Source organism: Cavia porcellus, unplaced genomic scaffold (assembly GCF_034190915.1).
Source record: "Cavia porcellus strain 051 isolate PalLab524CR breed Dunkin Hartley unplaced genomic scaffold, mCavPor4.1 scaffold_22, whole genome shotgun sequence".
NCBI classification, from domain to species: Eukaryota; Metazoa; Chordata; class Mammalia; order Rodentia; family Caviidae; genus Cavia; species Cavia porcellus.
The window spans coordinates 26,875,567-26,902,383 of NW_026947505.1; the positions used below are offsets into that span (position 1 = coordinate 26,875,567).

General features: G+C 46.5%; 1 protein-coding gene across 6 annotated transcripts in view; it reads left to right on the top strand.

Annotated features, from left to right (window-relative positions):
* The window catches only part of Synj2 (synaptojanin 2), a 103,079-nt gene that overhangs the window by 46,603 nt on the left and 29,659 nt on the right, over window positions 1-26,817 (top strand). For all 6 annotated transcript variants that reach the window (XM_003468435.5, XM_003468436.5, XM_005003132.4 and 3 more), the window contains 7 exons: window positions 3,905-3,988; window positions 13,300-13,361; window positions 20,725-20,821; window positions 23,041-23,213; window positions 24,721-24,802; window positions 25,454-25,603; window positions 25,680-25,845. In XM_003468435.5, the coding sequence (XP_003468483.1) occupies window positions 3,905-3,988; window positions 13,300-13,361; window positions 20,725-20,821; window positions 23,041-23,213; window positions 24,721-24,802; window positions 25,454-25,603; window positions 25,680-25,845 (814 nt within the window). The remainder of the gene's footprint in view (window positions 1-3,904; window positions 3,989-13,299; window positions 13,362-20,724; window positions 20,822-23,040; window positions 23,214-24,720; window positions 24,803-25,453; window positions 25,604-25,679; window positions 25,846-26,817) is intronic.

Genomic DNA, 26,817 nt, shown 5'->3' on the forward strand with positions numbered 1-26,817 from the left:
CATCTGTCCACCCTGAGACACAGGCAGCTGTAGACAAAGGCTCTGTCTCACTGAGAGGGTGTAATTTAACTCCACGGTGACTGTTTGCACCAGGCACGTCAAGCATTTGGGGACATACATTTGAGGCTGCTCCCGATGGACCATGTGTAAAGTTGGAATCCAGGCAGTCAGACTACTGTGATGCTGAGGAGAAGGTGACCACGTGGAGAGGGGGGTGTCATTCACAGAAGTGTGTCCAGTTGTCCTTGCTGGCAACCTGGAAATGAACCCTTGGGCACTTCAGCAGGGTCTGCTGGTGAGCCTATTTGGCTCCAGTTCCATCTTGGGCATGTGGGACGTAGGGTACAGCAGAGACAAGGCTGCAATGTTCTGCCTGTCAGGGCTCTTCTAGGGGCTCGGTTGCTTGCCTCCAGCCTGACACACTAGCCACATGCTGATGCAGGTGCTTCTCATAATGTGTCGTGGAGACTAGCACCAGGTGGAGAAGGAAGGCTCTGCTTACTCTGCAATCTTTGAGAAGCTTAGGGAGTAGCCCTGGTGAGGTGGTTCACTGAACTTTGGGACCTGCCTGCTGTCGTTTAGGGCTGAAGTGATATCATGGACACCAGGCATGTCATATTCCCTTGAGTCTGCAGGACCAGGAATTGGGGACAGTGTGCACCATTGGGTACCTGTCTCCTGCCTTTGCTCATATGAAATAGCAGATTGTAGCCGGGGATTTAGCTCAGTCATGTAAGTACCTGCCTGGCAAGCGCAAGGTCATGAGTTTGATCCCCAGTACAAAAAATAAATAAAATAAGATAGCGATTGTGCAAGCTCTCTAGGGCCTTTAAGTATAGGGGTTTGGTAGGTATAGGAGGGTATTCAGGTAAGGAATGTTGCTTCCTCCTCCGCCTGACCTTGGACAGTGATGGACACTGGTAGACACTGATTCTGGTCACCTGGCCCCAGGGTGCAGGCAACCGCTGAGCTCCTCAGTGCTGAGCTGGGAAAGAGGCATGCTGGGGCAGTACGACCCTGATGATGGTACCCACAAGCCACTTCTGGCTTGGGCCCTACTGGAGAGGAGTCTACAGACCAGAGGCCCTGAAGTAGGCACTGGGGGAAGCCAGATGGCCTTTTCAGGTGTCATTTGGTGAATAATTGTACACAGAGTGGGGACTTTCAAGAGACCAACTGGCTCCTCAGCCCCCTCTGCTTCTGCCTTGTTCTAACATTTTCCTCCCAGGAGTGAACAATCTGCCTCCTCCTAGGCAGGCTGTGTGTGCATGTATGTATGTTGTGGTATGTACACATCTGTATGTGGTATGTACATGTCGCATGTTCTGTGTGGTGTGGACATATCACATGCTCTGCATGCTGTATGTACATTGGTGTGCTGCATATGTTATATACATCACATGCTGGGTTGTATGTGTATACCCTGTGTGCATCTGTGTGGTGTATATGTACAAACACATGTTGTGTATATGGGTGGGTGGCATCTTTGGCTTCCTGGGAGGAAGCTTTAAGTCTTTCTGGCTCAGCTCTGAGTCATCCCCAGTGGGCTTGCTCTGCAGCAGTGACTCACTGCAGAAAAACAAAACCAAAAAGGCCCTTAGTCAGTCAAAAGATACGAGATAAATATTTGGCTTTTGGAGATAAGGCCGCTGAGTAACTGAGGGGATGGAGGTTAGAATGGCTGTTTCCTCCCTGGAGTGCAGACTTGTAAAGGCTGGTTTGTTACTGCTGCATCTGAACACAGAGGTCCAGCAAAAGGCCTTTCAGATGGAAGTGTGTGCCTACAGTTGGCATATTCTCCTGTTTTGTCCCTTTCAATTTATGGCACTTTGATTTCTGCTCCCACCATTTTGAGAAAGAGACCACTCACAGTGGCCTTCTAACTGCCTGGTACAGACAGCACATGCCCAGGCTTACTCCTTCCAACAAAGGGCTCCTGTTGGTTGCTGCGTCCCCATCTCCCTCCCAGCTGATCTGCTCTGGGATTCCTTCCTGCCTCATTCGCTCACGGCCTAGTTTTGTTTGCCTCTCATCCTGCCCCGGGAACCCTCCTTATTGCTGGATGGGCTCGTCCACAGTCACAGCAGTTGCTCCTTTTCAGTGCCTACTCAGTGCTGGGTGATGCACTTTCATTCCCATCACATACCAGGTGACATTGGCTCTATTTAGAAAGAAACTGAGACTGTGTTCAGTGGCTCCCTGGGGCCATCCTACTGGGCACGAGGGAGCTTGCAAAGTGATTTGGCCCAGATGGGACACTCGACAGCATGCTGTTCTCATGTACTTCACGCTCCATCCTACCTCTCTCCAGGCCTCAAGTGACCTCTGTGGAAGGGATCCATGATGTGAGACAGGACCTTCTCTCTCTCCCATTCGCATGCTGAGAGCACTATGGAGCATCTCAGGTGCTGGTGGCCAGGTCAGGGGCCTGGAGGTATAGACATAGAAGGACTTCCTGGAGAAGAAAGAGGAGAGAACTTTACAGCACTCTTTCCTCTTAACCCAGTGGGGAAGGGGATCCCAGGTGTTCTGGAAACTGGTTCTAAACAGGATGCAGCTCTGGAGGATCCAGGTCAGGTTAGAAGCAGCCCTGGGAGCACGTGGTCTCTGAGTGAAGGGTGAGAGTTCCTAGGCTTGATCAGACCCTGAGCATCACTGATAGTTGTCTTCATATTTGAATGTTGACTGACTTGGTTTCTTTCTCTGGAATCTGGGCTTGTGTAGATTGCACTTAGGTCAGCTTTGTGTCCTTAGTCTCACCGTAGCAACCATGCTGGCAATGATTTCAACAATCTGCTATTCTGTGCTGGGTTTTGGTAGTTGAGTAAAGGAGAATGACAAATTTTCTGGGAGTCCATACGTGGAAACACAGCACCTTTTTCCTTTGGCCACTAAGGCTAGAATTATAATTCATAACACAAATACTAGGTCTATCATGCCTGTGGCCTGTGGACTTGCAGGTCTTACTGTCACACCCTCCCCTGCAGAATTACTAATGCATGTGTGGCCTGAGTGTGATCTGGCCTGTGTGGAAAGCTACCTGTAAGGGCGCAGGCTGGTTAGCAATGGAAGGGACTCATAGCGGTGCCCCCGCCAGGCCAGGGTAGGATTGCACAGATAAAGACTGAGCATCTGATAACCACTGCAGTCTTCCCTGTGAGTGCTCAGGCCTGTACTTTTTGTCTTTTAAATGTCATTGGAAGCCTGCAGGCATACTCTAAAGTAACCTGTGCCTGTGAGGGATATTTTACAAAGCATAAGTTTATCTGTTTCTGTACAGGGGCAGGATACTAGAAGCTTGTGGAAACTGTTGTGAGTGTTGACTGAGTGGTGTGTTTAAGGACATGGTGGCACAGGGCCAGGACCAAGTTCAAGCTGAGTCTTGACTTGTGTTGTCAAATACGAGACTGACAGGTGCAGTCAGCTACGTCTTTTGGCTGTATTGCTTCCTGGTTCGTTTGATTTCTTCAATTCTTTCCCAGTAGCTGGCTCCCTGCTACTTAGCTATTGGACAGGTGGAAATAGAGGAGGGCACTGAGAAAGGTCTTAGTTAAATTCCAGAGCACATTTGTTTCTGTTTCCAAAGTGGGGAGGAGGAGGGGGGCTGGGTTTTTCATGGAACAGGGCACAGCTCCACCCTAGGGGTGTGTGTTCCCACAGACCCTAAAGGATAGATCTGGGAGCCTCCAGCCCACTGCAGACCCCTTCAGAGGCTGGCCAGCAGCCACATGCTCTGCCACCTGGCCAGGGCCATATGCGCTAGGTGAGAGAGCAGAGGGCGCCCAAGTCCACTGTCTGCCCTTCCTGACTGGTGTCAGGTCACAGGCACCGGATCCCATTACCGGCCCAGGACATTGGATTTCATTGAAGAATACCTTTCCGTTTCTGTTTCCTTGTGCCGCAGACGATTTACATGGATGATGGAGTCTCGTCTTTTGTCCAGATCAGAGGGTCAGTTCCACTGTTTTGGGAGCAGCCTGGGCTTCAGGTAGGTGATAACAAAAACTGTTCTCTGTTATTGTTTCTCTGCCCTCCAGGAGCTGCAGTTTGTTTCTTTAAACCTGTTTCTTTCATGCGGAATTTTTTGGGTTTTTTCCCTCGGTTCAGTGTGTTGAGTCGAAGTGTATGTGTACATGTGCGTATTGTGTGTGTGTGTGCATACAGGCTGGTTTTCAGTGTTTGGATGAACAAACACTGGTATTCTCTGACCTGGGTACAGTGTGTGTGCGTGTCCTGAAGGAGGAGGCCTCAGGGTGTGCTGGGCCATGTTCTGTGTACTAAGAATGGTTTGGGGGCTGGGACTCTCACAGAGGCCTTCAGAAGTCACCAGGGCCCTTGGTGGCCGTATGATGGGTCTGGCATTTGGTGCCTGTGTGGAGCCATGTGAGGACTGTACAGAGCCTTCCCATGATTTCTAAAAATACCCAGTACCATCTAAAGCATGGCTGTGGTCAGTGCCAGAGGAATTTGGCTTCTGTGTCCTGCAAAGAGTTCAGGGATGGGAATACTATCAAAGAACATACTTCTCATCAATGAAAGACATGCGACTCCCTGCGTGGGTTCCCTAATGAAGCACACTGAGGGCTGAGTAGCCTAAGGGTTCCTCACAATAATCTCCATTTTCTCCCCTGTCTGGAGGAAATGTGGTACTTTCAGAAAACCTCTCACCTGGAGCCTTTGTCATCTCCGGCTCTTCTTACCAAAGCCTCTCGTGTGACCGCACTTGGGTCATCAGCCAGTGGGTGAAGAGGCCCAGAGTACAGTGTGCTAGGTTGTTGGGGGTGCTTGACACAGCAGGCCTCTGAGTTCCCAGTCTGGGGTTCAGCTTCTTAGCCCAGACCTAGAATTGTCCCTACGCCTTAGATGGGGAGCCTCTGAGTCCCACAGCTGTTGGTTTGCTGCATTGACAATGTGACACATCAGCCTGGGGCGTGAGATGGATGGGTCTCATGTGGGCTCGGAGTTCTGTGGAGAAAAAAAATGCTTTATTAGTATGCAGTTTTCCCATGAGTAAGGAGCAACCCAGATGTCCGTGGATGGTCAGTGGCACTGAAAGGTAACATAGAAAAGTGTGCCTGAACTTGATTATACCTCAGCCCAAGAGCGCTTTCTGAAAGAGATTTTTTTTTTGACCTTTGGTGATCCATACCATAAACTGCACCCATGTAATGCATACTACTCAGTATTCTCAGTGCACTTAGAGTTGTGTAACAAGCTCTATAACCTAAAGTTAGAACGTTCTTTTTTTCTTCTTTATTTTTGCAGTGCTGGGGATTGAACCCAGGGCTCCCACATGCTAGGGGAACACTTCAGCCCTGAGCTCCATCTCCATTTTCTAAGTTGGAGCATTCTCATCACGTCTGGACAGTTCTGCACCCTTAGCAGTCACCCACCCTCCCAGCTCAGCCTCAGGTCCGAGTAACACTTAGCTCACTTTCTGTCTCCATAAAGATTATACCCTGAACCTTCCAAAAAAGTTTTCATTAAATTTGGAGTTTTCTTTCAGAAACTTCTTGAGCTCTGTATGAGGCTGATAAACATAGATCAAATGAACATAGTAGTATAGAAAGGAATTAGGGAGACCACATTATATTCCATGTAAAACTTATAAAAAATCTCAGAATCGAGGGGATGGTTGTGACAGAATCTTAGAATATGAGAAGGATCTTTGAAACTCATCCATCTTATACTCCCATTCAGCTCAGGACTCGGAGAGGACGTGTTCCAGGCCATGGCTCGGGCTATCTCTGATTGTGCCAGGCTCTCGGGATACTGGACCACTGTGTCTCTATCATTGTCTCTCTAGGGTGTTTGGAGAGCCACAGGAAGTCCCGCTGATCTCCCCAAAGCTTGCCTGCAGTGCTTGGTGGAGTGGCCTTCTGAGCTTCCCTCTGCCATTTTGTCCTAGGCCTTCCAGTGTCTTTGGTCTTCTTCTGTCCTATTTCTAGGACTCTCAATGTTCTTATCTTCATTGTCTAAAAGACAAGACGAGGCCAGGGATGCAGCTCAGTGGTGTAGCACCTACCTGGCAAGTACAAGGCCCTGAGTTCGATTCCTTGTATCAAAAAAGAAAATAGTATCAAAAAAAGACCATAAAAGACAAAACCAAGCAGTCTTTAGCTTGACCTTGAAGATGTCCCTGACACAACCTTACCCCTGCCATGGAGTGACCGTGCCTGAGTCGGACACCAACAAGGGTCATGAGGACATACATCACTCAGCTCTTTAGCTGCTGCATCACCTTTTAGAGTCCTAACACACATTTCACCAAAGCCTCTGTGGTGTCTTCAAACACAGTTTCGAAAAGCTTAGCATTCACTAATCTTATTAGGGATTTTCTAATGTTTGAGCTTAATCCTTGTATTTATCTGCTAAATACCATCTGTCATCAAAGAAGGATTAAGTCCTCTTCAGAGGGGGCCAGAAGTGCAGCTTATATGGTGGTCTATCATTCAGCCCGAATTATCAATATCCAGCTAAGGATGAGTTCTGGGGTTTTTCCTCCATTTTGAAAATTTCCCCTTCCTTCCTCACTTAGGAAAGATGAAAAGCTCAGAGATTTTTGGACAGATGATTTGCATTCTGAGCTGTAAAGTGTGCTTCTTGGGGGCTGCCCTAGGGAACCTGAGCCCCGCCATGGATGGAGGTTGACATGGGCAAAGAGGGCTGTGAGGCCTTGATTTGTCTTCATGTGCTCGCAGGCATAGTGCCTTCAGTACAAAGTTATAAATCTTGATGGCAACCATGAACCTTTAATAATTTCATCTTTATCATGTAAAAAGATTGTGCAATTTATAAATAGCCACAGTGAAATTTTGCTCTTAGATTCCTTGCTCCTCTGCTGGAGCTTGTTAGAGCATGTATTTGCCCTGTTGTTCATCTACTGAAGACTTTGCTCCTCTAGCTGCTTCAGAATTTTCCTCCCTGTAAGGTACATACACAAACACGTGTCTTGCACACATGAGTTTGGTCTGTGCTCTGGAGTTTCACGTGACAGAGCCAGCAGGAGGAGAATCAGAGAGCACTGGGGCCACTTAGCAATATTCACTGCTTCCTGGTCAAAACCTTTTCCTGAGTGCTTAGATGTGTGACACTGCTTGTGCTCAGTTGCATGTTTGTGTCTGTCTTTGTTCCACAAAGAATGTAAGATAGTATCGGGTTCTATCCTAGATCCCCGGTCTCCCAAACAACAGAGGTTAAATAAAAAGAGACAAATTGTATGATTTTTTTTTTTTTAGGGCCCCAAGAGGGTCAAAACCCTTTAATTAAGCTCACGACTCTGGAGGGTTAAGACCAAAGCTCCTCTGGATCAGTCCACTTTTATTAGGACCAAGGACAAAAGGTGGAAAAACTGAGGAAAGCGCAGGCAATGAGCAGGACCTTGGGGGGTCACTTCAAGGACGTCTCTAAGTCATGAATCAAGTCAATTCAGTAGCACTGTCCTATCATGAAGACATGGTAGGAGTGAGACTGTAGGAGTAATCTTTGCAGCTGCAGTCTCTATCTTGTTAATTGGGGTTGGAGCCAGAGTGTCCACAGCTGTGTCCTTATCTTGCCCTTTGAGGTATCTCTGGCCTCACAGGCCATTACAGGCCTCAGCCAGGACCAGTGATTCATAGAGATTCACTTACTGTGAATCAGCTCCTGTCGCCAGGCAAGGGGTCTAGGTCTTGGACAGACTCACAGATAAACATAGAAAGCCAATTAATAAAATTTAAATCATGCACAGAGCTGCTTTGTAGTGGTTGGCTTGTGGCATATCAATTTCCAGAAAAAAATTTGGAGTGAAGAAGATACATATTCTGGATGAGAATGAGCCAAGGCCAGGGCCAGAGCGGGCATGCACAGTGCCTACTGTAGCTCTGAGGAGCTCATGGGAAACCGCCTCACATTTGTCCTGGACATCCTGGCAGCCAGCACAGAAGGAACCAAGGTGTGAGGCAGTTTTTAGAGTCATTCAGGACATAAACCTTGAAGTTTTATAGTCCTGGTTCCAATTTCAAATTCTGGCATCTCATTTAGTAATCATGTACTTTTGAGAAATGCTTATTTTCACTAAGCCTTATCCTGTAAAGTTGGGTTAATCACACCTACCTCATAGGATTGTAGAGAGAAATAAAAGATCACATTACATACTAGAATTTAGCAGAGTATCCAGAGTCCAAAAAGTTTACAAAATGATAACTGTCTTTAATAATAAATTATGACATCTGGAGACAAACACAAGTCACATGGAAAGGATCATGGCCCTCTTTGTCCCGAGGGTTTGTAAGATATCTCCTATCTTCACAACCATGATGGTATGCTGTGACACAGCACAAGGACCAGTTTCCTTGTGTTTCCCTGCCATCCCTCACAGTCTGATGGGAAATCAACAACCCCAGGATAAGCCTTTCATTTCACAGGCATTTGTGGAGCTTCAGCCTGGTATATGGGGCCCTCAGAGTCAGATATGGTCTCTTCTCCAGGGAGCAGGGGGCAACGATGTGACAGAATCAACCTGTGACAGAGGAAGGTTGAGATCCAGTGGCAGCTCTCAGGAGAGGCAGCTGGCCCAGGTGGGGACTGGGGAGAGGACAGCTGAGGATCTGGAAGGTCCCCTTTAGGATTCTTGTCTTATCTGGCCAAGGAGTGGGCATGGGGGAACCACCCTGGCAAGGGAAGTAGCCCCAGCAGAGGGAGCAGCAGATGTAACCCCTGGATCATGGCACATCCAGGGATTGGCACTGGTTCAGTGCTTGGAATGGGGATACAGAAGAGATGATAAAAGAGATGGGGCAGGGGGCAGGTCAAGGTGGCTACGTTTCTTACCTTAAGGAGTTTTAATTCCAGAGTGGGTGCCCAGCTCTGTTGAACATTACAGTCACTGGGGGCTTTGAACATCCCACTCCCATCAATGCCATGCCAGTTAAATCACAGGGTCTGGAGGCGGGAGCCAGGAGCAGTGCTTTCTGAGGGCCTCAAGGTGATGCCAGTGTTTGGGAAAGCATGGGAACTCTCCATAACTTGCAAGTAAACTGTTTCTTCGGGTTGGCTAGGTTGTGGGGAGCTTTGACTTAGAGCATTCGTCCACTTCTGTAGACGCATCATGGACACCACTGGCCTGCCAGCTTGGTATCACTGAGCCCAAGCTGGCGAGCTGGGAGGAGATGCTCTTGAGGAGCCCTGATCAAGCCCCCAGGTAGGAGCTACTGCAGGTAGTATTGCTGCTGTCTGCAGGTGTGAGCACTGGGTGCCAGGAGGGCCTAGAAATACTGCTTGTGATTTTGGTGCCTTTTGTGTGAGTGCTGGTAGGGCTTCTGCTGTGGCCCTTAGCCAGGGCCACAAGCTCCAACCATTTGAATGGCAGCTCCCTTAAACTCAGTGTGTAGTCTATAGGACCAAATGAATGGCTTCAGGGACCACACAGGTAATCAGTCGGCTCTTTTGTAGGGGGAGGAGGCCAGGGTGAAGAAGGAAGAGAAGGTGGGAAAAAAAAAAGAAAGAAAAAGAAAAAAGCAGTGCACTGAGCTGTAGTGGGCCAGGGCCAACGGAAATTTTATGCCATCCAGCTGCAGCTCTTTCTTGAGGCTTCTGAGTCTGACTTTAGGAGTAAGTGTGCCCAGAGAAGGGCAATGGAGCAGGTTAGTGGTGGGGGAGGGAGAAGAGGCAGGGGTGACCTGAGGAATCCTAAAGGGCTCTAAAAGGGTATTGGAGAAGGGTCCTGAGAAATTGGGGGCTCCAGCTCTCCTCTGTTATACACAATGGCCCATCTGCTTTAGGGGATGGAAGGTCCAGCATAAGGCCACGATGCCCCAGAGGAGGACCCGTGACATGGTCCCACAACGTGGACGTGGCCCTGGAGCAGCACTGCTGCTGTCCCTCCACAGGCATTTGTCTCCTCAGCAAAAGGGGGATGAAGATGAGGATGAGTCAAGGCCAGCGCTGCCCAAACAGGAGCAGGTGTGCTGAGGGCTCACCCAGGGGATTGTGAGAGTGACAACCTGGCCCAAGCCCAGGGCTTTGGTTCAGCAGATCTGAGCTGGGCCAGGCGATGTCCAGGAACTACATTTTGAGAACTAGTGGCCTAGACTCATGATCCTTTCCACTCATTTCCTGCCTTAGCCATTCATATGGGCATGATCCTGTTGACTCCTGCATGTTCCCAGGTCAGCAGTGATGTTGGGAGTGTGACCACGCTGAGGACAGTGGTGTCTGTCCTGTCTCCATGAAATATACCCAAGTCCAGGCCAACAGATAGGCAGAGGCCCCAGGAGATATTGGCTTCAGCCTCGGCTCTACCGAGTCCTCAGTTTTCTGTCTGCTTCTCACTTTCCCTGAGTCCCTGAGGATGTGGTCGGTGGAGCTATTAATGGGGACAGGCCTCATCTCACTGTTTCACTGCTAACCAGCAGTGCATGGAAGCAGGTCTCCACAAAATTAATTAGTCCGTGCTACACAGACTTGTTTGGAACTTCTTGGTGTTTCTGGGGATTTCTGCGGTGATCCTATCTGGGTAGGAATCAACCAGGGCAGGGGATTCAATATCTCTACCTTGTTCCTGTTTTCCCATAGTACCAAGTGCTGTGTTGGCTTGGTGCTCAGTAACTCAGCAAAGGGCAGCATGGGTGGTCTGTAGAATGGGGAGGTCCAGACCCCAGGCTAGGGCACTGCGGGCTCTGCCTGTTTAAAGAAAGCACTTTGCTGTGTGACTCAGAGACAGGCATGTCTGTCCAGCACTGGAATCTGTCACAACCAGGCCAGGCTTTTGAGTGTGGCCTGTTGGCTTTGTGTTCTTTCTTTTTTTAAATTTTTGTTAGTACATGTTTGCAATACAGAACAATCACATTAATCATGAGAGTTGGTACATGTCCATAACACATCTTTTTTTTTTTTTAATCTCCCCTCCATCTTTTGGTCTTTTTGCAAAAGATTTATCTTATGTTTCCTATCATTTATCTATTATCTTGCTCTTTATCTATATTTTGGGTTTCTCCTAGAAATCATGTGATACTTAGACTTGTGTGTCTGATTTATTTCACTTAAAATTATGGTCTCAGTGCATCCATTTTCCTACAAATGATTCATTTATCCTTCATTATGGCAGAGTAGTGCTCCCTTGTGTATAAACACCACATTTTCTTCATCCATTCATCTATTGGTATAAATGTAGGCCATTTCTAAGATTTAGCTGTTATGAATTGTGCTGCTAAAAACATGGACATGCATGTGTCATTGGAATATGATGGCTTTAACTCTTTCAGGCAGATACCTAGAAGGGGAATAGCTGGATTGAATGGAATTTCTAGTTTAGTTTTCTGAGGAACCTCCACAGTGATTTCCATAATGGTTGTACTGGGTTTTACCCTCCTAACATTGTAGAAATGTGCCTTCCCCTGCGCCCTCACCCATGGTGATGATTCTGAAACAGTTGCTGTCTGTCCCCATGACAAGGGACATTTCTCACCCTGCTGACAGAGGACATGTGTGAGACAGACAGCTTCTACCTGGGCAACAGCTGCTAGTCATCTTGGCCGAGAGGAGCACAGATCGCCCACCACTGGGTACCTGTGTGAGCCCAGAAATGATAGAACTGACCGGTGGCAGTCTTTCCCATGCTGCAGGGCTAAGAATGTTTTTTGAATTTAGTGACATTTTCTTAGCTGGCATTAGTGGTGTTTGGGGGAAAAAGGAGGCCAGGGAAAAGCAAGGCCACAGAGTGAGGGTGTTCTGGCCGGGCCCTTCTCAGGGACTCTCACTAATGCACAGCAAAGCTGTCTCATTCCATGCACTCGCTTTCCTTCTGAGACCCAGGTTTCATAGGACCAACGAGGATTGGGATTTTGTGGAATCCCTGGCGGGAATGCTGCCTCTGTGATGCTGGGTCTTTCTACCCATGTGGTGTCCATCTGCCCCTAGTGATGTTAATTGTGGTTACCAGTCAAAGGTCTACTCAGTTTTACCCCTTGTCATGAATGCTGCAGGGGTGTTTTTCCTTCCGTTAGGAAGCACTCTAGAACAAAACTCTAGATCAGGCAAGTATCCTGCACCTTGTCAAACTATGCGTAAGTTTGATGCATAGTTTTTTATTTTTTACTCTGGTGATTGTACAATAATTTCTCCATTCCCCACACTTATCAATAGATATTCTACTGTAAGAATGAGATTTCCTTCTTCCTTATACCCATTCATACACCAGCCCACATATCCATCATTATCAGCATAGATTAACAGATTTTTATTTTATCAACTGGATCATAATCTATTCTTGTCCTTCTATTGTTTGGCACTCAAATTGCCTCCAGATTTGGCCAATGAGGGTTGCCTCAAGCTGGTTCTAGTAATAATATGTACTTGAAATGTTTTTGTTTTTCATTTGTATGTTTTATTTTTGGCTTAGAGGGGCATTCTTTATTTCAGTAAGCTACAAGTTTTGGAGAGAAAACAGAATAATTATAATAAGCCATGAGGTCCCAAAGGAGACCTCATAGTCCTCCAATGTATAGGGCTCATCTGCAAGGTCTTCAGAATATTCTGCCAAGGGGTCCAGTATCTCCTCTGCTAGTCTTTCATAGGCGGGCTCATCTGGAGGGGCTGCATTGCCGAAGTTCCTGAGTCCCTGAGATGCGTCAGATGGACGCTCTGCTTTTACCATTTAGAATCTGGTTGACATAGTGTAGAGCTTCAGACTGGCATGGCGTGGCGCAGGGGCCACCTCAGTCTGGATGCACAGCATAGGACTATGTGAGTGCCCCTGAGGTCACCAGGAGAGAGACTTCTGTGCCCACCTGGGCCAGGCTCAGAGATGCTGTCCAGGGCAGCAGACCAGTGGTTGTACAGCACCTGAGCATCCACTGCTCTGGTCTGTGGTTGCTTCCTTGAAATTTGGTTTTGAAAGTAAATTGAGTATTAAACAGGTGATTCTAAATATTAAGACAAATGAGACAGGATAACTGTTGTCAGGGTCCCTGGAGGAATAGAGTCTGGAAAGCAGTTTCGTGTCCCTAGGTGGTTTGGCTGAAGAGTTTGGAGATCTGAGACCTGCTTCTGCTCTTACCTGGAACTTTTCTTGTCTGTGGAAGGATTCCAGCTGGTAGAAGCAATGCTGCAGTCAGGGCTGGGCATCCATAGAGCCAGACTTCAGTTGGGAGCACTGTTTGCATAATCCAGGGAGCATGGCCTTCCTGAGCATGGGATGGGCCACCAAGGGGCCGAGTGGCTGCCACATGCAGCCTGGCTGGCAATGAGAAGAAGAATGGGGACACGGTCCTTCCTGGGCTTGCAGAACAGACTTACCAGTGTTGTCTCTCCTTGTTTTAGGTTGGCTCCCATCATCTGAGGCTCCACAGAGGCCTGGAGGCCAACGCACCTGCCTTTGACAGGTAGGGATCCAGGGACACCATCTAAGCCAGGTGTCCTCCATTCGAATGGGCTCAGGGGAAAGACAATGTGGGGAGGACTCAAACCTCAACTCTAAATCTGCCTTTTACTTTGGTCCTTTGTGCCAGAAAGGAGCTTACAGAGTGGGATTTTTTTTTTTACTTACTCTGATTTCCTGGAAGATTAATTAATGTTCAATTATTATCAGTTGTTTCTTGCAATGAAGCTTCCTCTACTTTATTTTTAATAAGGAATAATCTAAGTTATAAGATTAGCAGCTGTTTTTTAAAGTAATAATTCCTATGATTTAAAAAGTACAAAAAGATTTAAAAATGAAAGAATACCCTAATTTCTAAATTCCACATTTAAGAGGTTTTATTACTGGCAGTTTTATTTTGGCATATATTGTATATTTAATTTTTGTAAAATACAAAGTGAGCCATTCCTGTAAACCAAGCACTCAGAAGGCTGAGACAGAAGGATCATGAGTTCAAGGCCAGCCTGGGCTATATAATGAGACTGTCTCAAAAAATCAAAACCAGACAAATAGAACCACAAGTTGGATTATAACAGTTACTGTTTTATACCTGGTTTAAGGAAAACCATTACCCAGCTGAATTATTTGTAACCTGTACTCGAAATGATTAATGGCTTTTTTTTTTTTGTCTTTTTTCCTTTTTATTGGTACCAGAGATCGAACTCACGACTGCCTGCTTGCAAGGCAGACATTTATGCTGCTGAACTAAATCCCCAGCCCCGATTAATGGCTTCTTAAAAGATTTGCATTTTAAAATCATCTGAGTATAATAAAAATTCTCAAGAATTAATTTTTTTCAAAGCTGGGCATGGTCTGCCTTGCAAGCGAGCAGTCGTGAGTTTGATCCCTGGTACCGATAAAAAGGAAAAAGCTGGGCATGGTAACACATTCCTGTAATCTCAGCACTTGGGAGGCTAAGGCAGAGAAATTGCCGTGAGTTTGAGGCCAGCTTAAGTTACATAGTTCAAAGCCAGCCTGAACAACATAGCAAGACCTTGTCTTAGAAAAAGAAAAACCAACAACAACAAAAATTTTTTAGATGTTTTAATCTTCCAGCCTAAAGCTTTATTGGATCTTTAAATTTGCTTGCATGCTTTTTGTTGTTGTTGAATATCACACTGGGAACATAAGCCCAGCTATAACCCCCTAATTAGCATCTTACAAATTACTGGGCATTTATGTGAGATGTGTAATTTGGTAATGACAAAGCTTTCCCTTTCCCCAGAACATGATTAATATATTCTGAGCATTATACATATGGAGTTCTTTTGGTTGCTGTAAACCTAATGTCTTCAGGAAATAGTAGACATAACTGAAAGTGAAACTCTACGCAAAGTTGACCCAAAACAAAGGAAAAGAGAGTGGCTGGGCTTGCTTCAAAACTCCTTGCCTGGGGCTCTGGCAGCCCAGCAGTAGAGCAGTTGCCTAGCGAGTACAAGGGCCTAGGGGATCAGCACTGCAAAACAAAAACAAAACAAAAAGATGCAGTCAACATGTGGCAGTCGCCAGGTGAGTACAGGCTGAAGTACTCAGTGAAACCCTGACTCAAAAAACCAAAACCAAGTCAAAACAAACAAAAATTCTCATGTGTTTGTGAGTTTAAGCACATTTACATAGACTTGGAGTATTGTATGATCCTGGAAATGCCTGGTGGCAATGACACAGGTGCCTGAGATTGGGAGAACTCTTCTTTTTCATAAGTACCCCAGAAGGTGCTTTGTCCCTTGGAAAGCTTCCCAAATTTAAGAATAAACTTAGATTCTTCTGCAAATATTTGAGGAACTTACTAAAACTATTAAGGCTGTTTGCAGGCATCTGCTGCACATAGTTATGGCTAACAAGGAATCCTTTAATGCTTTTCAGTGGTGACATTTGAGCAGCATTGTGAGTTTAAGGTTCCCTTGGAAAGAGCTGCCCAGTGGCATGTTACTAAGGTTGGTCCCCTCATTTGAGAGTAGTATTTGGAAATGAAGGAAGGGAGGCATTTGACCTGGCCCACGAATCTATCTCTCTAGTCATTGTTGAGCTTTCAAGTCTCTTTCGGTTTTTTGATGGACTTGGCCCAAGAAAATTCTTTTTCTCCACCCGAAAAGCCTTCAGAGGGACCCATCTTAACGCCCAGAGTGCTCTTTCTGTCTCGGGTTAGTTTGCCAATCTCCCAGTTTGTCTGGGCTGTCTGCAGTCATGCTTTCTGTTTCTGTGCTGTGAGTTGGAGGAGAGCTTGGGAGCAGGCCTTTGGCTGTGGTGTTTGAGCAGGAGCTTGTCCTCTCACCCTGGTGATGAGTATCCATGGATGAGTGCTGACCTTTCGTGGGGATGGCACCCACATCTCCTTCACAGGACTTCTCTCATTCTGCACAACTGCTGTGTCCGGAATCATAATGTGCCTAATGCTTGGTCTCTCCCCAAAAATGAGGGGCAGGATACTTCCCAATGGGCACTCGACTCCTCAAAGTCCTACAACACTGCATTTCCCCACTAACTTCCCATGAGAGTGACAGATGGGTAGAGAAAGACCCAAGTGTCCAGAGCAACCAAAGCAGGAATGTATCTTCATATAACTGACCTCCATGTGGATGCCAGACTGTCCCTTATACGCTCAGTCAGCGAAGTCTTTTAGAACACAAGAAAAGTAGTTTAATAAGGAATGAAAAACCGACACCCCTGTGCAGAGCACTGTCTTCTTCCCTTTCATCTCTTTTCTTCCTCATGCTCATCTCTGCGTGGGAGGGTGCACCTGATTATCCAGATATGGAACCAGCTCAGAAAGGGTTTCTCACCTGATCCAGGGCTTGGGCCTGCTGAAAAGATAAAGGACAGGAATAATTAGTGGTATTTCTCTTCTAGCCATGTAATTTGGAGAAGTAGGTAGAGGGATCTGATAGATAGAGATTTGGACCTTTTTTCTTTTCTTTTTTTTTTTTTCTTAGATTTTATTTGATAAAAAGAAAAAAAAACAGAAAAAGGGTACAAGTTATACAGAATTTCAGAAAAAATAAACAGGAAGTCACTAGTTAATAGATTACATATTGTTATCTTAGAAATAGTTGTTCAAGTTACAAAATTAAAGCATATAAAGTGAACTTTCAAAGAGTGAGACTGCAAACAGTTCTGTTCAATGATCCAACAAAACTCAGTAATATGGTTATCTATCTTATACACTTAAATATACATGCAGTTATATCCTTTAGAGCACTTTCTTTTCCTCTCTTTTGTACAATGACAATTACACATTTTGGGTTTTATTACTTCCACAGTTCTTATTTACTTTTTTTTGAAGACAGTAAAACCAAATGTGACATAACAGAACAGAGTCAGTCAAATCAAAAGGATGGACATAATACATAATGTAAAAACAAAATACAAGGTGATCAACAATGATTACCATACTGCCTCTTGCTGTCTTAAAAAGAATTACCTATATCATCAGTTTTAATAAAATTGAACAAAACAGTGAAGACTAAAACCAAAACATTGGAGACATTACAGGACTTTAAAAGAAGATAATAGTCAACCAGAATGGGCGTCATAATGAATCTTACTGTCTTCACAGTTGTTGCCTATACTTTCGAACTTGGTAGTATCAAGCAAAGCAGAATAGGGGAAAATCAGTCAAAACAAGATGGTGAGGGCAATACAGGGTTTCAAATCAAGTTAATAGGACATCAGAGTTGGTTACTATAATATATCCTGCTAATTTTCCCTTGACTAAAAAGATAAAAATAAAAAAGTAAATAATTAAAAAAAGGAGATTGAGATAAAAGAGGGCATAACAACAAAACAGCGCAGGTCAAAACATAACCATTTAGGCAAAACAGTGTTTCACCACAAGATATTCCGACATAAAAGTAGTTACCATAGTGTCTCTTTCCTTGAAATCTTTGAGTATAACTTCGTATACTGCAGCACCAAACATATCAAGACAATGTAAAACCATTCAAGAGAATGACTGTATCACAGGGTATTTAGAACCAACTATCAGAAAATGAACAATGGTTTCTGTATAATCTCCTTGTCTATAAAAGTTTTTGTTTATATTATCACATGTAATAAAATCCAATAAGATACAACCTGTTAAGACCGATGGAGACAGAAGAATAAAAGCTTGATGGGACTTCAAAGCAAGATGATACTAAATCAGCACTAGCTATTATGATGTCTTGTTTTCTCCAGAATAGCTGTTCCTACCATCCGACCTTCTCTGCCTCATTTCTGTTGAGCTCTTTTTCTGTCGTTAGTTGTCAGTTTGTCTTCTTCATTTCGCTTTCTGCTCCATTCATTGTGGCCTCTCTGCCACTGTTTCTGGAGTCTTGGTATTTTCCTTTTTTAGAATATTCTGCAGTATTGTCTGTAGAGTTGAATTGGTGGTTGCAAATTCCCCTAGTTCCTCTTTATCCTGGAAGCACCTTGTTTTTCCATCAATTTCTAGGGACAGTTGTGCAGGATATATCAATCTTGGCTGGAGGTTATTATCTTTCAAAGCTTGAATTATTTCCCCTCATGCTCTTCATGATTTGATGGTTTGTGCCAAGAAATCTGCTGTAATTCTGATGGGTGTTCCCTTGTAAGAGATCTGTTTCTTGTCTCTGACGGCTTTTTTTTTTTTGTCTTTTTCCTTTTTATCGGTACCAGGGATCAAACTCACAACTGCCTGCTTGCAAGGCAGGTGCTTATGCCACTGAGCTAAATCCCCAGCCCCATCTCTGACGGTTTTTAATATTCTGTTCTTATACTGGATTTCTAGAATTTTGATTATTATGTGTCTGGGTGTAGCTCTGTTTGAGTTGTAGGTGGCTGGGGTCCTGTATGCCTCATACATCTGAGTATCTTTACCTTTCATTAAATTAGGGAAATTCTCTTGGATTATTTCTGTGAATAGCTTTTGTAGTCCATTTGTTTGTGTCCCTACTTCTTCTTTTATGTTCTTAATTCTTAAGTTATAGATCCTCTTATCATTTTCTGCCTTTGTATTATTATTGTTTGTTTTCTTGTTATTTTTAAGAAGTTTTTCATTTAATGCTCCCACATTACAAATCTGCCCTCCAGTTCAGATAATCTATCCTTAGTTTCTTTCAAGCCGTTATGCCAGCTTTCAATAGAGTTTTTAGTTTCCTGGTAAACTCTTTGAATCTGCTTCACGTATTCTATGTTTTCTCTATTTTCTCCATCAAACAGTTCTTCCCTTTTTTTTTGTTCTTCCATTCTACCATCTGTTTTTTTCTTGGGCGGTGCTTAGCATTTCTCTAACTATTCTACTTATATCTTGCTTTATTTCGTTAAATACTTCACTTTTGAACTCGTCTATGAGACTCTGGAGATATTGCTTTATGTCTATTGGTGCCGTGTCTGATATTGCATGTTTTTCTGTCCTCCTTTGCATTCACCTTTCCTGGATCAGTGTTCTCAGGATTGGGGACTGAGGACCCTTTCTTGTTGCTCTCTCTTCCCATACTTTTTGTTCCTTCCATACAAGCGTATATAGGAGGCCCAGTTTTTTTCTTTGTCATTTACAGTTTGTTTGAATCCACTGGCTAGGTGTTCCTGATGACTACAGTGCACTAGGGAGACACAAACCTGGGCAGCCTATGCTGGGCCCGCCCCTCCAGGTCAACCTACTGAAGGCTTCACTGCTAGGGTGCACCTCCAGGCGCTGGGACCTGGTTTGGGCTAGCCTACTGGGTGTTAGTCAGCGGCATCACCCAGGCCAAGCGCTCCGCACCAATCCCACTTGAGAGGGGAATATGCGACTAAAGTCACTGCAGCGTCCTGTTCCGGCTAGTCTGCCCGGTCCCGGAATGTCCTTTGCTTGAGCCTCCTACTCCATGGAAGGGTTCCCATTCCACTCACTCACTGCAGGCCGATGCAGGGCACCCTGCCAGTCCCACTCTCAACTCCGTTCGCCAATTCCCACTATCAGAGCTTTTGCGCATCTCTCTCCCTGCTGTGTAGATTTGGACGCAGCAGTGGCAGCAGGAAATTCAAATCACGGCTTCCAGTGGCACGGGTTCCAGCTTCCGCGCTGAGATTTTATCTGTTCCTGTTATAGTACCGGGATTGCATTTCCAGTTGGTTTCTCTCAGCTTAGTTCGTTCCTGGGTCGGCAGGGTATATCTCCCCTTGCTTAGGACTCCTTGCACCGCACCATTCCTGGATTCTAAGCGGAGTATCTCAGAGAGCCTCCGTAGCTGCTCTTATCTATCCACCATGTTCTTGGACCTTTTTTCTGATAAGCTGCATTGTGGGATGTGGCTTGGATATGTGGCCATGGTGGGCTTGCTTCCTGTGTCACCTCATGATGCTCAGAGCTGCCATCACTAGGCAGAGCCTTGTGTCAGAGCTCAGGCCAGATACCGCTTCCCTGGGCAGATCCCAGAAAGGCTGAGCCCCACATGTTCCACTTCCTGCCTTGCTCCAAGCTGCCAGGAGCATTGCTCTAGCAGAATTCCTCTCCGGAGAGGCAGGAGCCTGGAGAGGCTCTTGTTCGCTGAGGTCATCTACTCAGCAGGCAAGCCTAACTTGAAACTGCCCTCTTCAAAATTCGTATTCTTTCTACCCTGTGTGCTCACTATCAAAGTTAGTAAGAGAAATTTTTTCTCTCTTTTGGGCTAAAAATGGTGTGATTATTTTTTTCAGAAAAAATCTCTTTATAAAAGAAACCTGCCATGTAGAAATTTACAAAAGAAAAATGTTCACAGTAGAAAAAAAAAAAATCTTTAAATCCTGTAACATTCCATTCCTTTTAACACTGTGGTGTGTTTCTTTCCAGGCTTCTTTCATCTAAATTTAGGCATAAAAACCTCACTATTAAGTTACAATTTTATGTCTGGTTTTTTGCATTGTCTTTTCCGTGTTCTTTTAAGTACTACATTTAAATATCTTTAACATTAAAATTACAAAGTTACTTTTATCAAACTGGTGATAAGGATAAATATTGGAGTCTCTCCCAATAGCTCTCCATATATATTTAAAATATGACAGAGGAATGCTTGTCCAGAGCCTGCAGGTTTTGCTGTACCTTCTTGTTTGGGTTCAGTACTAGATCTGGTGGTGGTGCTTTGCAGAGGGGCCAGCACAGCCCTGTGTGTCACTCCCATCCTGGGCCTTTTATGCAAACAGGCAAAGGGAGAAGGCGGCAGCACCACTGAGCAGAGGTGCTGGCTCAGGAGGAGTCGTTTTCCCCACCCTGGGCCCTTTTTCCACACCTCGGGCCAGTGGCATGGCCGAGAGAGCATCATCCTTCCTGCGCATCTTCCCTGAGGTGCCCATGACCAAGTGGCCGGTCTGGATCTGGGTGCTGTGGTGTCACTGCCCACCCACTGCCATTGCAGGCACATGGTGCTTCTGAAGGAGCAGTACGGGAAACAGGTGGTCGTGAACCTGCTGGGCAGCAGAGGTGGTGAGGAGGTGCTCAACAGGGCCTTCAAGGTAACTCCACTCCCTAGGGTTGGGCAGGTGGGCATCTCTCCCTAGGGTTGGGCAGGTGGGGAGGGCGAGGTGGCCCCACTCAGGTGGACTTCTATGAGATTCCTGAAGGTTCAAAGATTTCCCCGGGGCTTCAGGTAGTTAATAGGCTGCACCAGATGGGGAGCATTTGCTCAAAATAAGAACAAAGCTGCATTTCACGTTCGGTTTTCTCTTGAAGAGTTGCTTAATCCAGAAAGGGAGAAGGTGGTGGAGCCTAGTAGCAGTTTGGCACCTCCTGGGACATTCACACCAACATTGCAGGGACTTCATGCCTCAGTCTCCTTCAGGGTCCTGCTCAGTTCGAAGCAGGGTACTGTGTGGCCACCTCTTGCCTCCTGGGTGGCCCTTAAGTCCCTGCTCTCATTTGGACTGCCTGTGTAAGCTAAGCATCAGCTTCTGGTGGAGGTCTAACATCTGAGTGCCCAGGTCTGTGGAGGATAAATCACAGGATGGGGAAGAGTCAGAGCAGGGGACTCCACCCAGGTCACCATGGGAGCTACCAGACTACTACGAAAGACCCCACAATGAATTGTGGGGGCCTCTTCATTCCTCACCCAGGCTTCATGACTCCTGTTTCATGGAAAAAGACTAGTGGTTAGAAACTTAAAGAAGCCCCTTATTGGGAGACCCTACAGCCACCTCTGCAGGGGCAAGGACAGCCCCTCCTGTCACTCTGACCCCTGGCTGGAGGAAGCACAGTCCAGCTGGGGTGCTCATTTCACTCTGCTTAGAGGGAGGAGCCACAGACTTGGAGCAGGGACTTTCTGGTTGTCAGTTTTATTTGGCTAGACCTGCTTTTCCTGTTTGGTTTGTTGCTATGAGCAACGTGATGAAGAAATCCATCCCCCCCTCCCCACCCCATTTTGGCAGCAGTGCTGCTGGCTTGTTTTAAGGCAGAAGGTTGTAGGGGAAATCCTTTTCTGTGGCCTTGAGTTACAGAGAAAGGAGGTCCTTATAAGCTCCTGCCCCACCTCCCACCGCCAACAACGGATGGCAGTGCCTCTGGCACTAAGGTGGAGGTCTCTGATAACCTGAGGGCAGGAGATGGCCTCAGGGTGGGACACAGGTAGAGACAGTTTGACAGCTGGAGACCGGGGTCATGCTCCTGACTAGTAAGTTCCCTAACCAGACAGAGGCTGGTGTTCCAGCTGCCAACTTGGGCTCTGGTGGTTCTGTCTACAGCTGGGCCAGGTGTTGGCTCCAGAGCTTATAAAGCTCTAAGCCACTGAGCATACTGTTTAGTTCCACAAACTATTCCCAGAGAGACTTTTCCTGATCATGGTTGCATATATAGATTTGCATTCTGGCCAGCACAGATGACCTAGAGTCCTTGTACCCCTAAAGGGCCCTCAGAAACTCTGGCTTGGCAGATGCTGGACTGATCTGCCCTGAAGCCTACAGTATGTGGAGGCTCAGAGCTAGGTGGCTGGGGGGCAGCTGGCCTGACCTTGACGTGCTTTGGCAAGAAGGTTGAGGAATGGCTTGGCAGGGAAGCCCTACGTGGGCGGGAGGCTTCAGTGATGAGTGCCCGAAGCCATCAACAGCCACAGGCTGTGTTTCTGTGGCAGTGCCCACCTTCACTATCCCTCCTGGGCTGTGTCTGGACGTGGGCCAGGCTGGACCCCATGACTCTGGCTCCTTGTCTTCCTCATCCTGAGGCATCACATCACCATCCTGCTGGCCACCTTAGCCTAGACACCTAGCTACTATAGAACCCACCCACCTGGGTCTGGGGCTTGTCAGGATGACGCCAGTTACCAGCACAACAAGAGCTGGATTATGAGCTCCCCAGCTTGCTCTGTGCCACTATCTCTGATGGCCTGGGCACTTGGCCCACCTAAAGAACAGTGAGGCTTCCTATATCTCTGCCCTCCAGGGGCCCTGCAGGAGTGGGATGTCCCCAGGAAGACTCCCCTGCACTTGCCTTTCTTGCCTAATGGGGACCTTCTGCCCTTGTGCAAGCAAGGTGCTCTTTGTGGCTTTTGTACTTCCAGGAGCTCTGTCCCATGCTTCCTTTTCAGGGTCAGAGCCAATTGGGCACCTGGTCTCCCATGCACCGTCCCATTGATGTGAGCACTCTAGTGGGTGACTGTTGGCCTCAGGAACACAAGCAGCAAGAGGTGTGTAGTCATTGCTTTGCCTTCCGTTGTCCCCTCACACCCTCCCTTCTCACTTTTCAGAAGTTGCTCTGGGCTTCCTGCCACGCCGTTGACACGCCTATGATAAATTTTGACCTACATCAGTTTGCCAAAGGCGGGAAGCTAGCGAAATTGGAGAACCTATTGAGGCCTCACTTAAAGCTGCACTGGGATGACTTTGATGTGTTCACGAAGGGCGAGAATGTAAGTCCACGGTGAGTCTGGCCTGCATGCTTCATCTTCATTCAGGCAAGGAGCTCGGGAACTGCAGCACTGCTGAGCCGGGTGCTTCTTCAAGTCTCCCCCAGCTGCCTGGCCACATCTGTAGCTTCTAGTGATGTTGGGCATCTGGCGTCCAGCCTTCTCTTTTCCCTTCTTGCAGTCAGTGAATGACATGCTTTTGAGTTTAGTGATTAGATGGTAAAAGATAACTTTCTGGAAAAAGGAACATCCTAATATAAAGGACTGTGTCAAAATGAAGAGCTCAACAATCACTTATACAAATTGTGATCACATGAGGATGAGGGGAAATTGTCACCAGTCTTGGTGGGACAGCTGGCCCATACCACCCAAAGAAGCTGAGCCATGGATTACCCTGTTCAGAGCTGAGAGGACAAGAGAGCCAGAGTCCTCAGATCACATGCAGTTGACCCTCATTATTCACAGACCCCGTATCTGTGAGTTTACTTGCTCTTTAAAAACTATTGGTAGCTCCAGAATCTACTCAGTGCTTTTGCAGTCATTCATAGAAACACACAGAGCAGTGAACACGCTGCTCTGTGAGGTCAAACAGGGTGACGTTTGGCCCTTGTGTCTGAGTTCTCAGGCTGTAGACAAGTGTCCTTTTCACTGTTTAGTGCCATGTCTTTCACAGTTTTGTGCTTCTTGTTGATTTCGCTGTTTTAAAATGGCCTGCAAGCTTAGTCCTGAGCATTTCTAAGCACAAGAAGGCTGTGCTAGGCCTTCTAAACAAATACAGGTTAGATAAGTTGCATTCAAGTATGGGTTTTGATGCTGTTGGCCATAAGTTTGGTGTTAAAGGAACAGCAGTAGCCTACAGATACTCTTGGATTTAAAATGAGGTTATGTTCTCATAAACCCTTGTGTGTCAAAAATGGCATAAATAAAAAAATGCATTTAATATTTTTATTTTTTATTTTATTTTATTTTTTATTTTTTTTGTCTTTTTCATTTTTATCAGTGCCAGGGATCGAACTCATGACTACCTGCTTGCAAGGCAGGCGTTTATGCCACTGAGCTAAATCTCCAGCCCCGCATTTAATATTTTTAACCCATGGTAAAATTCATTTGAACCAACCTAAATCTATATATTTTCAGTAACACGTCTTGAAACAGAAGCACGTAAAAGCAACTGATATGTCCATTGGTTGATAACATTGTCATGGCCAGAGGCCCATAGGTATCTAACACTTCCCCTCAGAGCCATGCACAAGTATTTGCTAATTTAATGTTCATGCAACTATGACTTCCTGTGAACTAGCTGTATTTATGTATTTACAGTGGCCAGAGCTGTGGGCACCTGGAGAGGTGGTTAGGGGTCTTCCTGCCTCTCCTGCAGTGCAGGATCCCTTGGGAGGTACACTGGGATGCTGGCAGGTTGCTAGAGAGTAGGAAAGGGCTTCTCTCTTTGGGGGATAAAGCCATTGTGCTACAGCTGTTGCTCCTCTGAACTCCTAACTGGCCCTATTTCTTGTTCCTAAGTTTCCAGAAAGGCACTTTGCGGATGAACTGTCTTGACTGTTTGGGTCGAACCAACACTGTGCAGAGCTTCATTGCATTGGAGGTTTGTCCCTTGGGCTATTTCATGTCTCATGCCTTCAGCAGGGCAGGCTGGGCCTTCTGTGGCAAGATGGGGTGGCATCACTGGGTTCATTTTGCAGGTAATAGTGATGTGCTAAGGTATCGGGGAGGTTTCCTGGGTGGCTGCTGGCCTGTGCCATCTTGTGCCTTTCCCTGTCACAGGCACACACACTCACATTTTCTCTAGGATGCCCTCTGTGCCATGGTGGCCAAAGGCTTGGGAGTCCTTAAGAAGCAGTTCTCCTGTACAGTGATTATCCTGAATGTATTACTGGGCCAGAACAATGTGAGGTTGCTGAGGGCAGGTGGGGAGCTACATCTGTCAGTGTGGCCCCAACTGTCTGGTGGCCTCTTAGCGCCATCATGGGAGAGGAAGTGAGCTCCACACCTCCTGCTTCCCCTACTGCTTGCTACCCAGCAGTGGTGGGGGGAAGTCTGGTGTTTGTCAGAGGAGGAGCTGAGTGGGTCATCGAAATGAAGCTGAGGGAGTTAAGGGGAGCTACTTTCTCTACTGCAAGAGCTCCCCATTCTCTGGACGTATGCAAGGTCTTCAGGGCCTAGAACACCCACAGTCTGCTGAGTGAGGGGCTCCCAAGGAGGCTGTCAGTGGCCACTGTCCTTTATTTCTCCCCAGGTCCTTCATCTGCAGCTCGAGAGCTTGAGGCTGAACTCGAAGCCCATTGTTGAGCGCTTCGTGGAGTCCTTCAAAGCCATGTGGTCCCTGAATGGACACAGCCTGAGCAAAGTGTTCACGGGCAGCAGGGCCCTGGAGGGAAAGGCCAAGGTAACAGCTAGCCAAGGGTGGTAGGAGGAGGGGCACGTCACAGTCCCCTGTCACACCTCTGGCTGGTTTTGTGCAGGTGGGGAAGCTAAAGGATGGCGCCCGGTCCATGTCTCGTACCATCCAGTCCAGCTTCTTTGATGGAGTGAAGCAGGAGGCCATCAGACTGCTGCTGGTTGGGGATGTCTACAAGGAGGAGGCAACAGACGAAGGGAGGATGCTCCTGGACAACACAGCCCTTCTGGGTAACTTCCACTTCCCTCTTCACATGGCCACCTACAGCAGGGGCCCTCACTGTGAGGGCACAGCTGGTGGTAATGCAGGAGGTTAATTAGTCTCGCTCCCCCAGTTGTGTCATTGAAGACGGCAGGTGGCAACTACGCCCAGAGCTTTTAGGCTTCTGGCCTGTGTTCTCTTGGTCTGACCAGTTGACCTAAGCAGCCTGTAGTTGCAACTGTACATTGTCACTGTCCCTTACTGTCTGTGGGGAATTGGTTCCAGGACACCCATGGGTACCAAAAGTGGCAGATGCTCAAGTCGTTTATATAAAATGCCATATCTTTGCATATAACCTTTGTCCATCCTTCCCCTACACTTTGGATCATCTCCAGGTTATTTATAATACCTAATGCTATGTAAACAGCTATTACACTGTACTGTTTTAGGGTAAAATGACAAGAGAAAGATCTGTACATGGGAGCTTGCCTCTGGTCTCTTCCACTGTCTTGGCTTGGTCTATTTTCCATGCCAAAAGGAGGAGGAATGGACAGGACTCTGCATCTGTACTGTCCTCAAAGTATCCGTGTCTCTGAATGCTCACTTTCTCCAGAAACTTCCTGTGACCTGAGCTCCTGGTCCCCTTAACAGATGTCATGCTGCTTAAGAGCTTCCTGTGGGGCTGCCCTGTTGTCCTGTGGCCCCTTGAAGTCCCTGCAGAAACGGAGGAGAGGACACTGGAATCCTGGGGGTGTGGGCACATCTGGATAGGAGTTCATCAATAATTAGAAGTTTCTTTGGGGAAATTTTAATGACATCTTATTCCCTGGAGCCTATGTACTTTATAGACCAAAGGGAAAAGGGGAGACCCAGCGTTTTTATGTATATGAAAATTTGTTAGAAATTTATGGTATTACTGAAGGAGAAATGAGCCCATCTTTGAAATGGTTCAATAGGTATTTACTACTCTCTTTTCTTCATTCTGGGGAGCATTTATTTGG